At 37.7% G+C, this 18,606-nt stretch overlaps 1 protein-coding gene across 2 annotated transcripts in view; it reads right to left on the reverse strand.

The window, feature by feature from the left end:
- Positions 1-3,901: 3,901 nt before the first annotated feature.
- ZCWPW2 (zinc finger CW-type and PWWP domain containing 2) overlaps positions 3,902-18,606 on the reverse strand; it is a 131,470-nt gene continuing 116,765 nt past the window's right edge. Inside the window, exons 7-10 of one of the 2 annotated variants that reach the window (XM_059390806.1) lie at positions 18,101-18,156; positions 16,883-16,950; positions 10,011-10,117; positions 3,902-4,521 (exon numbers count right to left, since the gene is read on the reverse strand). In XM_059390806.1, the coding sequence (XP_059246789.1) occupies positions 4,468-4,521; positions 10,011-10,117; positions 16,883-16,950; positions 18,101-18,156 (285 nt within the window). In that variant the 3' untranslated portion in view covers positions 3,902-4,467. Of the gene's footprint in view, positions 4,522-5,815; positions 6,470-10,010; positions 10,118-16,882; positions 16,951-18,100; positions 18,157-18,606 lie in introns of those variants that run through there. The other variant, XM_059390805.1, reaches the window with a different exon arrangement.

Raw genomic sequence — 18,606 nt, forward strand, 5'->3', positions numbered from 1 at the left:
GAGAGAAATCACAAGTAGTCAGAGAGGCAGGCAGAGAGAAAGAGAGAGAGGGAGGGAAGCAGGCTCCCTGCTGAGCAGAGAGCCTGATGCGGGACTCGATCCCAGGACCCTGAGATCATGACCTGAACCGAAGGCAGCGGCTTAACCCACTGAGCCACCCAGGTGCCCGGCAAAGTCATTTTTTCCAAAAACTTAGTGGGTTTTCTATGTATTTGATTCCAGTCCATTCTATCTGGCAAAGCCACAATTTTTTTTTTTAATGCTGAAAAGAAATAAAAAATAAAAACAAAATTAATCATGTGAATGTGAAAGGGATTTAACCAATGATAAAAACATTATGACAGATGTTTGAAATAGCTTGATATTGAATTACTCAAACATAAAATAAAACTTCCTAATTAAAAAAAAAAAAAGACAGGTTGTTCTCTCCCGATTTAATTACTAGCACTTTGGGCACATCAAGTGGCAGTAGTACTAGGCCCTTAAGCTTTATAGGAGGTTTGCAAGTCCTTTGGAAATATTTGTACTGTTAGTAGCCACACCCCTGATTGAGCCTCTACCCTGAGGCCAAGTTTTCCTTAAGTGTACTAGGTTTGGTCTTTGACTCTTCTGCTATGATTTAACAACCAGACCTTCAACTTGATCTTTGTCCCAGGTCATACGTAAATTTGAGACTCTTTCTGTGGTTGGAGGGGCTGAAGATTAGAAAGTTTTATTTTTTAAGTCAACAACTTCCGGACTGCTTGCAAACTGTGTTTTATTTGGTTCTGAGCATATCTCTTTCTTGTATTTTCCTACAGGCATTTATTTAAAAGCAAACAACTCATACTTTCAAAATTTCTTTGGAAAACAAGTTTCTCCTCTCTTCCCTGCCTTTTCATTTGATTATGCTGTCCACTGCTCTGTGTGCTTATACCATGCAACAAACCAGTGGGTAGAAAAATCCCAATATTTAGATTTGTATACAGAGATTGTCCCACTTGGGCCTTAAGGTCAAATTTACTCTACAGAACAACTCTTCTAGAATTATACTGAGTGATAGCAAGATCTGGCTTGGCCCTAAGGAAGAACTTTTTAAATGAATTTTTTAAATGTACTATGTTTGTTTAGATCTCTTCTTGGAACCATAGAGAGAGAAGAAATAATAGAACAAGATTTGGATATTTCTATTTTGGATTTTCAAAATCTTACCTTTATCTCTTGGAAGGGCCACAGGTGCAAATTTTACTGGTCTGGAAGTATCTGGAACAGAACTATACTATTTGGTAGTCCCAATAAATGGTGGAGTCCTGGAATACCCGCTAGTTGGTAGAGCATTAGATAACAGAATGGGTTGGTTCCATCAAGCATGACACAGATCACTTCAGGTTCATGAATAAAAGGGTCCACCTTTTAAAATTTTCTTTTAAAGATTTTTTTTTTTGAGAGATACTACAAACAGGGGGTGCAACAGGCAGAGAGAGGGGGAGAAGCAGATTCCTTGCTGAGCAGGGACCCCTATGTAGGATTCAATCCCAGGACGCTGTCATGACCCAAGCCAAAAGTAGATGCCTAACAGACTGAGCCACCCAGACACCCCAAGATTCCTCCTTTTAGAGCTAATTATCAATTTTTTCCACAAAGGCTCTCGACTTTACATAGTTTATGATAGTGCTTAGGTCTATTAGTGGATGTATTAACTGTGGCCCATCACTCTCCACCCCAGTGAGTTCAGGGCTGTAGATACTACAGACTGGCAAGTATATGGGAGCACTCTCCTCTTTATCCCACTGGTGCCCACAAGAGATTAACCTATCAAAAGTGCACTGCCTACCTGCAGCAGAGATAAAGCTAAGATTCTTACCCCTGGGAATCCCTGCATAAATTCAGCTTTTAGCAAGGGGCAAATGGACCAGGACTTCCTGGAATATAGGGCAACAGAGCTAGCTTTGATGCTTAACCTCTCCACTGTCTGTAGATCTAACTGGAGACTCAGCTGTCAATGGACCCAGCACTTTTATAGGTTCACGGAGGCCAGACACTAGGTGGGTTTGGCCCAACTCATTCCAAAGAGGACCAGCCACTCCTCAAACTAAACAAAGAGGGGCTCTTATTCCAACTCGAATGTTTGGGCAGGAGGTTCTAACATATTGCTTTATACCTCTCATATCAAATTTGGTATGACCAGTATACTTAGAATTTAATCTCCCTTGATGGGTAGATATAGTTTTCTTACAATGTCCTCCTCTGGGCTTAGCTATAAAAGTAAGGTATTGTCCACCTCTAGGCCTACCCTAGGAGTCAGCATAATCACATATAATCCTTGGTCCCAGTGGCCCCAAAGCATGTTTGTTACCTCAGGTTCTACTGAAAGAAGCATGTTAGTCCATTTCACCTTGGAAGAAAAAGACAGGGTCCCTCAGAAGAAAGGTTTGGACAATAATCATGGTGTAACTTGTATAGTTTTCTGCATGTTGATTTTTCTCTGTATTTTATATATATTAATAGATTTTCTTTCACAGCAACTTCTGTGGGGAAAAAAGCTTAGTCTCTGGAAAGTTGAATAACATATCTCAGGTCTCCCAATGAGTAGGTGGCAGCACTGGGACCAGGAGGCAGGCATTGTGTCTCCACAGTCCAACTGCTATGCCCTGGTGTATGTTATTTGGCTGGCCTGCCCCAGAACACGGGGTATTTACCAGTAGGAAGGGTTTGCCAGCCAGGCACGATTCTCAGCCTTGAGGATAGAGATGTTAGCTGAATGCTTCTTCATCCATTTTCCTAAACACATTCTACCTGGAAATTTGTAAGTCTATATTCTCACATGGACAGAGGTTCCCCTCTGTCCTCTTGTAAGAGGCCTTTCCCCCAAGAGCCTCTTCTTGGAAGGAGATTGAACTTTCCTCTGCAGACAGAGCCAAACCAAATGTTTGTTCTCAGAACCATTTTGTGCAGCTCAAGTGTACAAAGACTTCAGTGGAAATTCCAGACTTCTACAAGTTAGAACATGGCAGAGATGAATTTAGTCTGGCAATTTCAGTATCTTACCTATAGAATCTGACTTTGATGAACACTGGCTGTTCCACCAAGAGGAATTAGCTGTAAGTGATCTAATTAGTCTACTACATGAGGGCTTATATCAAACATTTGAATTATGAGTAAAGTCCTTCAAATACAATTATAGTCATTTTTAAAAAGGTTTTTTATTAACATACAATGTATGATTTGTTTCAGGGGTACAGGTCTGGGATTCATCAGTCTTACACAATTCACAGCACTCACCAAAGCATATACTCTCCCCAACGTCCACCACCTGGTCACCCCATCTCTCCCTTCCCCTACCCCTCCAGCAACCCTCAGTTTGTTTCCTGAGATTAAGAGTCTCTTATAGTTTGTCTCCCTCTCTGGTTTTGTCATTTCATTTTTCCCTTCCTTGCTTTATGATCCTCTGTCTTGTTTCTCAAATTCCTCATATCAGTGTGATCATATGATAATTGTCTTTCTCTGACTGACTTATTTCACTTAGCATAATATCTTCTAGTTCCATCCATGTTGTTGTAAATGGCAAGATTTCATTTTTTTAAAAGATTTTATTTATTTGACAGAGATCACAAGTAGGCAGAGAAGCAGGCAGAGAGAGGGGAGGAAGCAGGCTCCCCACCGAGCAGAGAGCCCAATGCAGGGCTCAATCCCAGGACCCTGGGATCATGACCTGAGCTGAAGGCAGAGGCTTTAACCCACTGAGCCACCCAGGCGCCCCAAGATTTCATTTTTTGATGGTTACAAAATATTCCATATATATGCACACACAATGGAATATATATATATATATATATATAAATCTATATATATATATATATATATATATATATATATATCATATCTTCTTTATTCATTCTTCTGTCAGTAGACATCTAGGCTCTTTCCATAGTTTGGCTATTGTGGACATTGCTGCTATAAACATTTGGGTGCAGGTACCCCTTGAGACCACTATGTTTGTATCTTTAGGGTAAATACCTAGTAGTAAATACATATTTACCTGGCAAATATGATTGCTGGATAGTAGGGTAGCTCTCTTTTCAACTTTTTGAGGAACCACCATATGGTTTTCCAGAGGGGCTGCACCAGCTTGCATCCCACCAATAGTGTAGGAGGGTTTCCCCTTTCTCTGCATCCTCACCAACATCTGTCATTTCCCGACTTGTTAATTTTAGCCACTTCAACCAGTGTGAGGTGGCATCTCATTGTGGTTTTGATTTATATTTCCCTGATGCTGAGTGGATGTTGAGCATTTTCTCATGCATCTGTTGGCCATTTGGATGTCTTCTTTGCAGAAATGTCTGTTCATGTCTTTTGCCCATTTCTTGATTGGATTATTTGTTCTTTGGGTGTTGAGTTTGATAAGTTCTTTATAGATTTGATTTTAAGAAGTAACAGGAAAATGGGATCTATGACTTCTTGAGACATCTGTAGACTCTGAATATAAAATCATAATGCCAAGAGAAAGAAGAAACGTTTTTCTGAAATGCTATGGAGTAAATTCTGTTGGAGGAAAAAGAGGAAGGCTTAACTTCCACTGTTTCATATCACTGAGAAGTAAATATGATGTATTGAGAGATTATTCATTGACACTCTGGCTCCTGGAGTGGTTCTGAAAGGCAGACTCTGTCAAAGCATGAAAGTTCTGCTGCACTTACCAGTTTGGCCCAAACTGGGTATACGCCACCCATTTCTAATATGCATGTATTCATTTTTTAAAGATTTTATTTATTTGAGAGAGAGGGAGACAGAGAAAAACAGTGCACAAGGTGGGGAGGGACAAAGGGAGAGAAAGAAGCAGACTTCCTGCTGAGCGCAGAGCCCAATGTGGGGTTCAATTCCAGGACCCTGATATCAAGACCTGAGCAGAAGTCAGCCGCTTAACTAATGAAGCCACCTGGGGCCCCTAACTTGTGTGTATGCTGACCTTCAGTGAAAAACTCAGGAGTTGTTCCTACCTCTCCCTACTGCTGTATCCCTATATCCAATTGCTAAATCCTAATAATCCATCAATGCTAATGTAGCTGGGAAGCCATTCCACTCTCTCCATTTGTGCCATACTCAGGCTCTCAAAGTCTTGCACCTGAATTCCCTCCTCCTAACAGGCCTCCTGTCTCTGGTGTTACTCCTGCTCACTCCAACCTTCGTCTGCTGCTGGTGTGATCCTCCTGAAATGTAAAAGGGATTCCACTGCCTGAAACTCTCCACTTGGCCCTGCAGTTACAAACTCTTCAGCCTATGTACACAGTGCAGCTCACCTGCTGTGGTGACCTTCACACCAGCACACGGTCACTCTAGCTAACTCAACAAGCAATAGGTCCAAGGGGCTGTACTGCTTTCTTCTCTCTTCAAGCCTTGGTTTTGTTTCCATGTGCTTGGACTGTCCTTTCTCTGACCCCATACTCCCAGGAGAGAGAAGGGCATGGAAAGAGTGCAAGTGTGGGCACTAGAGATGGATGTGCATTAGAACACGATGTAGAAGGACACTCACCGAAACTGTTCCTGGGAATCACTATAGGATGGGGTTGTAGGGGAAGTGTTAAGGGAGTGATGTTGCATGATACACATTTTGCCTGCCTACATTGCTTATGGATTTTTTTTAGTGAGACTATATTTAACTTATCTCTTTATGTTTTCCATTGCATTTTCCCATCCTCACCTTCAGAGATACTGATTCAATAGGGGAAGCATCCAGGATTCTGATTGTCTACAGCCTCCCCACCTCCCCTGAGACTCTGTTAATCAGTTTTGGGAATCGGGGTTGAAATGATTATTTCCCATAAAAGGTAACTGACACCTCTGAGAAAAGCACCAACTCTATTATACAGTACTTTTTTTTATTATTTCCTTTTATTTTGTAGTAGCTTAATTCCACTACCAATATACATTCTCACATCTCTACTACACCTGAATTATCTGTATGAATTATAATAGCCTCAACGGCCATCTAAATAGCCACATTTGAATAAAGGGCCTAAATAAATCATTGTAAAGCATGCGTTTGTGCAGTAAGTTTATAAACCATTTTAAAACTAAGGCACACAAGAAAAAAATCTATAAATACAAATATCAGGGCTTCTTAAATCCTAAATTTTTATTACTAATTTAAGTACCATTTGATTGATTCTCAAAACAATGGCTATTCTCAAAGTATAAAATAGAAAGTTATTATAAATATTAGCTTTGGTATAACATACACCTATTTCCCTATTTTCAAGCTTTTGACTTTTGGGAAAATATAAACATGTAAGTGTCTTTATAACTAGCCTTTGAAAATATTTATAACACGCTAAAATTCAGACATTAGAGCATCTATTTCTTTAAATTTGTTAGTTATATTTTCAATACATTCTCCAGCTTTTAATTTTATCCCATCAATTACAAGATAGTCCTCTTCATAGTGGTTTTCGAATGGACTGCCTGCTGGGACTTCAGAGCTGCATTTAGTTAACTGTAAAAATAAACATACAATTCATCAGAACTACATCAAATTTACTGGAAGATCAGGCTTAATTATTTGAACAAAGTGTAAAGTAGTCAGTAGCTCCACAACCAAAAGCAGTGACACAAAGCATTGTTATTCTGGTGGTCAAATAATGATCCCCATGTGGAGCAGAATGTATAGTAAATGTGTTAATATAAGAAGAACTAACTGGGCGCCTGGGTGGCTCAGTGGGTTAAGCCGCTGCCTTCGGCTCAGGTCATGATCTCAGGGTCCTGGGATCGAGTCCCGCATCGGGCTCTCTGCTCAGCAGGAGCCTGCTTCCTCCTCTCTCTCTCTCTGCCTGCCTCTCTGCCTACTTGTGATCTCTCTCTGTAAAATAAATAAATAAAATCTTTAAAAAAAATATAAAAAAAAAAAAAAAAAAAAAAAAGAAGAACTAACTATTCAGGCCCTATCTCTTTCTCCCAACTTTACACATTTTTAGTTTTCATTTTAAGCTTTGGGAAAACATTTCATTCTATGAATTTTGCTACATTTGTTTTCTGTATTTGTTTATTTTTAAGGTTATCATTATAGGGAATACAACTTAAAACTAAGTCACAATTTCTATGGCTATCTTCTCATAATCCTCTGTATTACTTAAGAATAGCCATCATTTGGTCTAGCTCAGTAGGAAGGGACACTAGTAAAAACAATGCAAATATCTATAAACACACACAAGATTTATAACTTCAAGTTTCATTAAAGATAGAGCGAACTTCCATGAAATGAAGAAAAAGAATAATTTATACAAGTATTTTCACATATCAAAAAATGTACCTTTTAATACAAATAATTATTCACTAAACTCTGTCTTATTTATTTATGACTTATCTAATTCAGGTGGATTTTATAAAAATCTGATATTAATTCCCTCCCATTGCTTGCAAAGCCGTGGCATGACAACCAGTGTTACATAAAGAAGAGTGTAATTAGGAAGGAGACTCTACTAAGGAAAATAATCTCATAAAACATTTCAGTGACAAATAGAAAAGAATTTTGATTATCCACATGTGTATGCTTTTTTTTTTTTTTTTTTAAATGTTGCTACTCTCACCTATTGGTGTAAGTGCTAGAGAGTAATCAACCTGAATCCTCATACGTGAAATGACGGATGAAAACACTATCAAATTTACAACTTTGGAAAGAGCTCAAACAATACCTGCTCAGAGAGTAAACATGTTCAGAACATTAAAATTATCAAGTGGCTTTATTGCGGAGGTTATAGCTTGTAAGAGGCCACTTTCTCCTGCAAACACAACACAGCTCCAGTTTTAAGTGGTGTTAACTTTGGAGGCCATGTTAATTTTCCCTACTAACTTAGAAAAAGCAAGCAAGACAAAGAAAAGAAAAGAAAAAAAAAGAAACACCTGAGGTGATCATTTCTTTTCTTTTAAACTGGAAATTGTTCCAGCTTTGATAGTTGGTTTCATTGCTATTCTCCTCATTTAAAAGTGAACAAGGTCCTAAATATACTGAACCTGGTGTGAATGCCAGGCTTACAAAGCTCATTGAGGAGAAGGGCTTATGAACCAGTCTGCAGGAGGCACTCACCTGCCTGCCAGCAAGTTAAGATGGTTAATTTTTACAATTCCTCAATGGCTTTTGAAAGCATAAAATATTACAAGAATCTAAAACAAAAAGCAAGCTCCTGCCTGGTAATACATTGAAACTATGTATTTTACCTTAAGAAATAAAAATCAGAAGTCAATTTCTGTTCTATCATGATACTGGTTATAATGGTAAAATAGAAGCCAATTCTGTGGCTGTAAAAGCTCCAGGACATCTCTATAAAAATCACCCTGGCTGGAGTTTTGAAAAGACAAACTGCAAAGACTGAAAACACACTGCACAAAACCATATGGTGCTCCAACAAAGCACACATTTGCTGGGAAAGAATAATTTGTATATTAATTACATGTATATAATATATATGCCACCAACCTACAGATCTTGTTTCATTTGTTAGGAAAAAATAATTTGTATATTAATTACATATATATAATATATATGTCACCAATCTATAGATCTGGTTTTATGGAAGGTAGGATCTATACAGAGAAAACGAGTTTTTTCAAAAAGGAACTCTAATTGGAAAAATGGCATTCACAACCATGCAATTCAAATACAGGTTGATATTGCTGGTGCTAATTAAACAGGCTATGGTTTTCAAGTTGGTAAGAGTTTTTAGCATTAATTTTATTTTCTTTTAGCATATTGATCTCTTTAACTGTAAATCCTGTATATTCCGATTTCTAAGTCAAGAAGGGAGGTGTTTATGAATCATCTTTTTTCTTGTTGGAGTCCTGAATGAAATCATGCAATTGGGCAGTCTGCCAAAGTGTGTCAACAACCTTGTCCATATACAAAGTCACTTTTTTCAGCATCTGAGAAGAGACAGACTCCGGAATGAGTAGTTGCTCAAAGTAAGAATGTGGGAAAAGAGATGAAGTAAGGAAATCTCAGCCTTATTCTCTCCAGTGACTGCCACTGCCAACTCTCATCTGTAATAACAGCTGACCTTAGAAGTCAGTTTCTATGCAAAGTACTTTTCCTGGTTTGTCTTATTTAAAAAAAATCTTCTGAGGCGTGTGATAAGGAACTGTGCCAAATTACACAAATTGTCAGTGGCCGGACTAGGACTGGGACACTGATATTCTATTCCAGAGTCAGCAGTCCTAACCACTGTGCTCTCTCGACTCCAGGCACAGTATATATCTACATGAATGAATGAGAGAATGAATGAAACCTTAAGGGTATAGGACCTCTTGCTGCCAGTTCTCCCTATTTCGAGAACAGCTGTATTGCCTTGTGGAAGTGCCTGTCTTATGGCTTATTTTTCTCACACCTACCATATTGCTGCACTGTATTAATCACCTGGGCTTATGCCTTTGTTTTATTTGCATGAACCTGGAGCTGATGTGCTGAGCAATTGATCAACCAACTTAAAATTTATGTTGTCACATACAAATACTGAATAAAGTAAGCACACACTTACTTAGCCCAACATAGGTAGCCGAAAGAGAAAAAATGGAAAATTCTACCTCCGGTGTGTTAATAATGAAGTCTGTCCCTATAGAGGTTGTCCCTGTGCCTGAACCAGACAGGGCAGATGTCCTAGCAAGCTGCTCTCAGCCTGGCCCGTCTTCTCCTGACTGTGAAAATCGGCAGTAGTGGAGAGGTCTGTCTGCTGTGGTGCCCCATCAGATACTGTGAGCCCCTCCTCCATTCTTTCTTCATGTCAACCTCAAAGACCGGAAACACAAAGAGCTCCTCCACTCACAGATTTTTTTTTTTTCAAAGACTGATAGATGTATTCTGACTTTTCAACAGGCTGCTAGTTTATTATTCACTTCAGGATAATCAAGGACTCAAATTTCAGAAGGGAATAGAAGTTCTCCATATAATTAAAACGTACATCCAGAAAAAATGCCTGCCACTGAAAGAATCTGAAGTTGCTGTTTAGGCCTGATCACCATGACCAGGCTACCTTCGCTCCTGCATTTACCTCCTCTCCACGCTCCTCTTCGGGCTCATCAGGTGCCCCTGTGGAGTCCAGCGCCTGCTGTAGCATTTGCTCTAGCTCCTTCAGTAAAACTTCGGTCTCAGAGACAACTAGAAAACATCGGTAAAAAAATGTTACATCTTAATTAATTCCATCAAATCCATAAGCTTAACTGCCCCAGAAGAGAAAACTGTCTAAATGTTACAAGATAAAAAATAAATATTTTGTAGGATTTTCCCATGTGACCTCTGCCTGATGCAACTTAATTATGGATTTCCAGGTGAATATTTTACAATTATTCCTTTAAAAATGTAGGTGATATTCTTTTTTTTAAAAATTTTTAAAAAATGATTTTATTTGTTTATTAGAGAGAGAGAGAAAGAGGGCCTGAGAGGAGAGGGGTCAGCGGGAGAAGCAGACAGGGAGTCTGATGTGGGACTTGATCCCAGGACTCCAGGATCATGACCTGAGCTGAGGCAGTCACTTAACCAACTGAGCCACCCAGGCGCCCCCAAAAAATGTAGGTGATATTCTTGCCATGATCACAAAAAGCTCACTAGAAGTGTTTTTTGTTTGTTTGTTTGTTTGTTTGTTTTTAAATCAGGGACAAACTAAATTGTTTTTTATTAACCAAGGGTCAGCAAACTCTTCCTGTGAAGGGACAGAGAGTAAATATTGCAGGCTTTGTGGTTTCTGTCACAACCACTCAATTCTGCTGCTACAGTCCAAACTCTACACATGTACCTAAACAAATGAGAGTGACTATGTTCCTATCAAACTTTATTTACAATAGCAAGTGGCTTGTGGGCCACACTTTGTCATCCCTACAGTAAACTCTTACTGTTTAAAAGGGGAAACCACGTAATTAAGTGGCCAGGTTAAACACAGGCTACTCTATTCCTAATTCAAATACCAATGCATCTTAACTGCTTAGTCTGATATCTATCCGCAGCTATATCTATATGTAGATATATATTTTAAATACCACACTAAAACAAAATGTGTGTGTATGTACACTGTGACATGAATTCACTGAACTTGCTGAGATAAAATAATAACCCATACAAGAAATAAACTATTATATAACTATAGACTTAGCTACTGATTAATAACATGCAGTTGAAATCCTGACTTAAATAGAATAGACATTTTTGTTTGATATAGTCTTGTTGAAGTAAAAATCAAGGAAACCACGTGTGGCCTGTTGTCCTGTACACCAGACAGATGGAGCATCTGAGAAGTCCTTCCAAAGGCAACATGATTCAAAGATAAAGGCCATGAATATACACCCCATCATTTTCCACTCTGGTGACAAAAACCTGACATACCACCTCCTATTATCCACCATTCTTTGGCAGGTCACCAAAAATCACACTAGGTAGAGCAGCTCAAAGTTCATGGAACTTGAAAATAGACCGAAACAGGACATACGCTTTCAAGCTAAAATATTATCGATGAATATGGAAGCAAGGCATTCTCAGCACTAAGTTTTAATCTAATTATTGAACATATTTTAAAATTTTCTAACTAATCAGTTTAGGAAGAGTGCATATGATATATGAATCCCTGGCATCCTTGTAAACTAAGCATGTTGGAAGGTAAAAAACAGAGATTGTTAATGTGAAAAGTTTTATGTGTCCTTTCCTCTTATCTTTAACTCATAAGAAGGAAATTTTAGAATTTTAATTTAAAATTTAAAATTTTAAAAAGTTTTATGTGTCCTTTCCTCTTATCTTTTACTCATAAGAAGGAAATTTTAAAATTTTGCTAGAACATTTTTAAATACTAGTGTTAAATAAAGTCATGGGAGGGTATGAAATAGAAAATTTTCCCTTTCTTGGTTGTCACTACAGTATAAAAGAACAATTTTTAGTTACCATTTTTCACATTACAATTTTACCTACAAAAATAGATTTTCTGTCAATACTTATCACTTGCCCCAAGTAGTTTTATGTTCATTCAATATTCAAATAATATCAATTATTTGCCTACTAAGTGCACGGGACCCAAGAGAGTAGGCACAGACCAATGAACCTTCCTGGCCATCATCTCTTTCCAGCCAATCTTAGGTTTTCTCCATGAAGACTTCTTTCAAAACAGTTTGAAAGTAGCTTTCTGATAAGCCATTTGCATACCACAGAACAAATTCCTATGTTTAAAAACACAACAAAAACTGTAACTGACCTTTTAGATGTGTCCACATATCTATGTGTTTCTGTATAATTGCTAAAGCATAGGAATACAGAATTTAAACTATTATATTCTAAAACAATGGAATTCAAAATTTGGTAGGCATAAAAATCTCATGGAGAATTTACTAAAAAAACATGAAGGCAACCCATGTCTACTGAATCAGAATTTTCTAGAGGTATGTACATTTATATTGAAGCAATTTTGTTAATGGAGTTAACCTCTCTTTATGATAGATTTCCTACTTAGTAGCCTGTTACTCAACAGACAACTACTTGTGATTATCTTCACACCAATTCTCCAGTCCCACTCACAGAATTGTATTTTCCTACTTTACATTCTGAGTCTATGGAAATTGATACTGACATTTAATGCACTGTTGAGAAGATGGATTTTGAGCTATGCTGTAAAGGAAAAATGGTACGCAAACATCTTTATATTTCTAAGGCTAGGCTAAAATACAATCAATTTATGATAATGAATGTCATTGCTGAATGGCATTGTAGGCCCTCCATTTTCAAGTGATGTGGAAAAATATGTACACTGCCTTTTGATCAAAGGGTATACAAAGTAATGGATGACTTCATAAACCAACCAGGGTTCATAACACCGACTTGATTGATATCAAATTCTGCTGCTAGAGCAATAGGAGGTTTGCTTTTCTAAATACGTATTCGTATATTGTAAACTGATAGAGTTCAAAAATAATTCTTAAGAAACAGCAGTTACAGTAATCTAAAAACTAGCTTATCAAAATTGGCCAATGATATCCTCCAAAGATAGGGACAGAATGAATGCCTTTGCTGATTGCATGACCAATCATCTTCTCTCAATACTGATTATCTTGTAGTTTCTGGGACTTGTTTCAATTTGTTGTTTAGAGTAAAGTGGTAGTATTACAGTTATTCCATCACTCAAGAGAAAGTTTTTTTTTTTTAAAAAGTAAGAAAAAGGTGTCTCTTACACCAAAGTCCATATATGGCTTTTAAAAATGAATTTTTATAAAATAATCTGTGTATTTTTTCCATCCTGATGAGAAGTAACTTACTCTTGGTCTCAATAAATCAGTTGCTTTTTTAGAAGTCTTCAAATGTACATTTATGGAGTTTTCTCCAATCTTTACTCTTCTACTAAATGTTTAAGGAAGCTGTTTATTTCCTTATGTTAAGGGGCTACTGGTAAGTCTACCTACCCCAAAGCTGGCATTGAAAAACACCATCTGCAGTAAACTTTCACGGTCATTTCAATATTGAAATTTTGAAGGCATTCTTTCCCCCCCCCGCAAAGATTTTATTTATTTATTTGACAGACAGAGATCACAAACAGGCAGAGAAGCAGGCAAAAAGAGAGGAGAAAATAGGCTCCCCTTGGAGCAGAGAGCCCGGTGTGGGGCTCCATCCCAGGACCCTTGGATCATGACCCAAGCTGAAGGCAGAGGATTTAACCCAATGAGCCACCCAGGCGTCCCTTGAAAGCATTCTTATGGAAGACGGTGAAGAAGAAGAAAAAGTACTTGTGTTTTGTTTTATTATTAAGTAACCACAAACACTCCTCTTGCATGCTTAAATTTAAATGTAGTGATGAGTAAAATACAAATTAGAATGTAATGAAGAAGATAGCACCATTCCCGGAGATACAAACAGAAACAGGAGGCAAGGAGTTTTCCAGGAAAGGGGCATGTGGGCCAACCCCACCTTTTAGTCTAGAGGTTAAAGGTAACTCCAAACCAAGAGTAGATGGGCAAAGTTTGTCCTGAGCAGCAAGAAATCATCTTTCTCCCTGTCATCTCTTCTACCTCCCAGCCCCAGTTCCTACTCCTAAGGTCATGCTCCCCCAGGATTTCCGTCATGATCCAGACCTTTCCTGTATTAGCCATTCTTTTCCATGGCTATCTGTCTCAGGTGGCTGATGAATATATCCTTTGCTAATTTATTAATGAATGCCACAGATTATCAGTTAAACCTGGGTAATATGCCAATCTTTTACCTATCTAAACTTTCATAGATTGTAGACTACCCAATAAGAAGTGAGGTATTTCCCAACAAAAAACAATGATATAACAAAACAAATGATGAAAACCCAAAGACAAAAAGAAGTCAAAATCAGTTCATTAAGGGGGTATGAAAGGCTATAATGAAATCTTAAAATTGCTTAGGTTAGTTATCAGTACTGTACCAAACCCCAATATAGTTAGCTTTACGATTCCTGATATTCAAAGCAACCAAGGAAACAGCTGCACACTTTGATTAACTTTAAGAAGATATGTGACTTAGAAAAACCATATAACAACCTCTGAAGTGTCTTGGTTTCCCCATTGATAAAATGGGAGATAAAATAATATCTAGGGTTGCCTGGGTGGCTCAGTGGGTTAAAGCCTCTGCCTTCAGCTCAGGTCATGATCCCAGCGTCCTGGGATGGAGCCCCGCATCAGGCTCTCTGCTCAGCGGGGAGCCTGCTCCGCCCCCCCCCGCCCTCTCCCCCGCCTGTCTCTCTGCCTACTTTTGATCTCTGTCAAATAAATAAATAAAATCTTAAAGAAAAAATATCTACCTTATTTACTTCTTATGATCTTACAAGGGCTAAATAAATATATATAAAGTGAAGACACACAGTAATTTTTACAGGTGTTGGCTATCATTATTACTATTGGTATTATTATTGCATCATTATAGATGCGCTTTCTTGTTCCTAAACACTGGGAAAAAAATGAGGTAGAGGGCCAATACAAACATAATTCATAATATTCCTTATAGTAATTTCCCCCCAAACATAGATATGCTCCACAAATAGCTATTTCTTAGATTATATCTGCATATCCATGGGCATACAGTTTAAATTATTTAATGATTCCTCAACTTTTTCTATTAATTTCAGAAATCTTCTCCTTGTTGGATAAGAGGGTTTTTACTGTACATTTTTATCACAGATGAAGCAACTGACACTTGGGCAGGTAAAGTAGTTACACTTAATTAGCTCTCCTCCCGACCTCTAATTAAGGAAGAGAGAAAAGCAAAGGGTAGAGTTTATAAGCCAGAAAGGAACAGCAAATCTGGGCAGTAGGCTGATGGGAGACTTTACTTGAGCACCTGGGAGTGTAAGGAAAATGGCTCCAATTTTCACTTGATCTAGGACTGATGCTACCTCAAGCCAAGAACGAAAGGAGTGATTTCAGAGACTTAAGATCAAGGGATACACTGAAATATGGGTAGGGGTAAAAAACTGAGGCGGAGATAATTTACTGAAAAATAACCACTCTTTCAAGAAGTAGTCAGCTCTTGCAAAGAACACAGCAGATTAGATGTTTATGCTTTTTATTTGTTTGAAATGGGATAAAGGAGTAAAACACAGATCAGGTTAAAGATTTGAACAATTAACTATTGAGACTTGAGAGCTACACAGAATGTGAGACTCCTGAAAGGGTGTCAGTGGATAACTATGGAAATGTATTCACTCATTTATGCAGCAGAGTGATTTCCAATCAATGGATTCCTGGCTATGATGGCTTTCTTCCTCAGTAGCCCCTGTGAGTCAGAGGCAGAAAGGATCCCAGCACTGGAGCCCTCAGCTGCAGTACCAAGGTCTCCTAGTGAGAATTCAGTCCAGGGATAAACTGACTTTTTTGCCTTTCTACAGGAGTATCTGAAGTAATCATGTGAGGCAAAAGGACAATAGAGCCAAGAAAATGAACCTAAGTTAGCAGGAAAGTAGCAGCAGAATAAATTTATTTTTTTTTTAAAGATTTTATTTATTTATTTGACAGAGAGAGATCACAGTAGGAGAGAGGAAGGGAAGAGATCACAGAGAGAGGAAGGGAAGCAGGCTCCCTGCTGAGCAGAGAGCCCGATGTGGGACTCGATCCCAGGACCCTGAGATCATGACCTGAGCCAAAGGCAGCGGCCCTAACCCACTGAGCCACCCAGGCACCCCACAGCAGAATAAATTTAAGAAGAGATAGAAAGAATAGAATTTTGTAGTGGTTTAGGAGAGGAACAAAAGATTAAAAAAAGTTAACTATTTTGTCCTTCTTCTGACTACTTTCCTTTCTTTTAATAAGGCTAAAGATGAATGGCTTATTTAGTCAGTTGAAACACAGTGCCATAGAACACTTGGGGTGGCTATAAAGGAAAGGAAATATGGTACGGATAACTTCTTGGGGGTTAATGGGCTTTGGAACCTCTTTGCATGGCTGCCAAAGTTCCATCTTGCAAATAAGCATTTGCCTGCTTTTCAAGACTAATGAAAATGAAGGAAGAGTAAAGCGCTTTTGAAAACTAAAACTTTCTCCCTGCATTCCACATTCTCCCTACTGTGTTCTAATACGAACAGCAATTAATTCAGCTGGAAGCCCCACGCTGCTGCTTTTCTTCTTTCTCTCCCTCTGGCACCCCGAGGACCCCAATAATTTTTGAATGGAAGGGTCTGGATTTTAATGTATTGATGTGGGTATTTCCTCCCACAGCTACTGGTGCTTTATTTTTTTAAAAATTAAATATGTGACAGAGCCAGAGAAAATTTAATTTATGGGAACAGAAACCTAAAGACAACTGAAGAGATCTAGTATGTAAATCAATATCCAAAATGACCCACTAACAGTTCTCATCAATATATTTTTTTCTTCCAAAAATTACATTTAGTAAAATTAAATAGAAGTAAAGGAACTAAGAGTAGGAGAGGCCTTCACATACCCATGTTTTCCTTTGATAAGGCATCATCTGAACAAACATTTTCAAAAGAGCATTTTAAAATAGCTTTCCTAGAAAAGGAATTTGACAGATTTAGTTTCAAAAGACCAATCATGTATACTTCAATGGCCATTTTTGCATATTCATTGATAATTATAAATTATGAATATATTTCTTTATCTGGAGGTACTTTTCCTTGGTTTATACAGTAAGACAGCATGATACAGTGAAAAAGCCAAAAGGAAATAATATTGATCTAAGCTCTCATCTGGTGAAAAGCACTAATGATCTACCAAGTACCTTATATAGGCTTTTTCATGTAATCTTCCCCTAAAAAACCTACTAAGGAATTGCTACTCTCATTTTATAAAGAAACTGAAGCTCTGAGAAATTGAGAAATTTGACAATGTAGGAAATAGTTGAGCATGACACAGCTAAATTCTGTCAGACTGCAAAATCCATGCTTTTCCCATGACACTGCATTGCTGACTTAAAGTCAGAAAACATTTGTTCAAATGCATTTTCTCTAACCATAAGATCTTGAGAAAGCCACGTAGTTTTTTTAAGTCATAAGTTTTTCATCTTTTAAATAGAGATGATTATGATATACTTCGTATTTGATGGGGTTATTGTGAAGTATAACTAAGATAAGACTGGAAGGCCTTTTTAAAAATTTAATTATTCATCCTCTGAAGAAGGACAAAGAATAAGAGAAGGACTATCATATCAGAGTCAGACTTTGTCGTTGAGCAGGACTCCTTTTAATACAGCACTGATTACCATTCTTCAAAAAAATATGTAAATAAACTGTGTGGTTGGCTCAATGATAAACACTAAAACTTGTCATCAGTGGCTTATCAGTTCATTATAAAGGCCTGTTTCTGGTTTGCACTATTTTTAAACCAAACACCTGCTTCTCATCTGCTTGCTCACATGATTTTAATCTTCACTAGTTCTGCTTCAACATATTTGTATAAACATAAAACTTTCTCCATACTCTAAAACTACTACTTATCACCTTAATTCTTATTTCTTAATAATTTATTTTAATTACTAAGAAATAATTTATTTTTTAATTCTCATCATCTCTAATTCTTCTAGAAAATTTTGATGTTTCCCTAGAGAAAAAGAATCAAGAATCAGGGGGAAGTATCATAATAATTAATCCAATGTATATATACATTTCAATTTTATCATAATACTTTTTGTAAAAAAAAATACCTTTTCCTTCTAAATTTGGGCTTCTTCTTTTCTGTTGTGTTTTTGGAAACTTGCATCTACAAAATAACAAAAAGACAAGTTAGTTCAAATGGGACTAGATGAGTTCAGTAAGATAATGGGTTCTATAAGGTCCAAGTAATTTAGTACAGAAGAAAAACTCTGGCCCACTGCTTTCAAATAGTTGACTTGGAACCCCAAGTCAACCACTTCATAGTCACTACAATTACACTGATCTGCTCAACTTTCAGAAATAGTAGACTAATCCAACATGAGTCCCCCTCTCCCACGGCCACTCCCCCTTCTCACTTCACAAACATATAATAACACTAGGTAAAACAATCTTTAAGCTTTAAAACATACATGACCTTTTTTTTTTTTAAGATTTTATTTATTTATTTGACAGAGAGAGAGATCACAAGTAGACAGAGAGGCAGGCAGAGAGAGAGAGAGGGAAGCAGACTCCCCGCTGAGCAGAGAGCCTGATGCCAGACTCCATCCCAGGACCC

This window comes from Mustela nigripes, chromosome 2 (assembly GCF_022355385.1).
Source record: "Mustela nigripes isolate SB6536 chromosome 2, MUSNIG.SB6536, whole genome shotgun sequence".
Taxonomy (NCBI): domain Eukaryota; kingdom Metazoa; phylum Chordata; class Mammalia; order Carnivora; family Mustelidae; genus Mustela; species Mustela nigripes.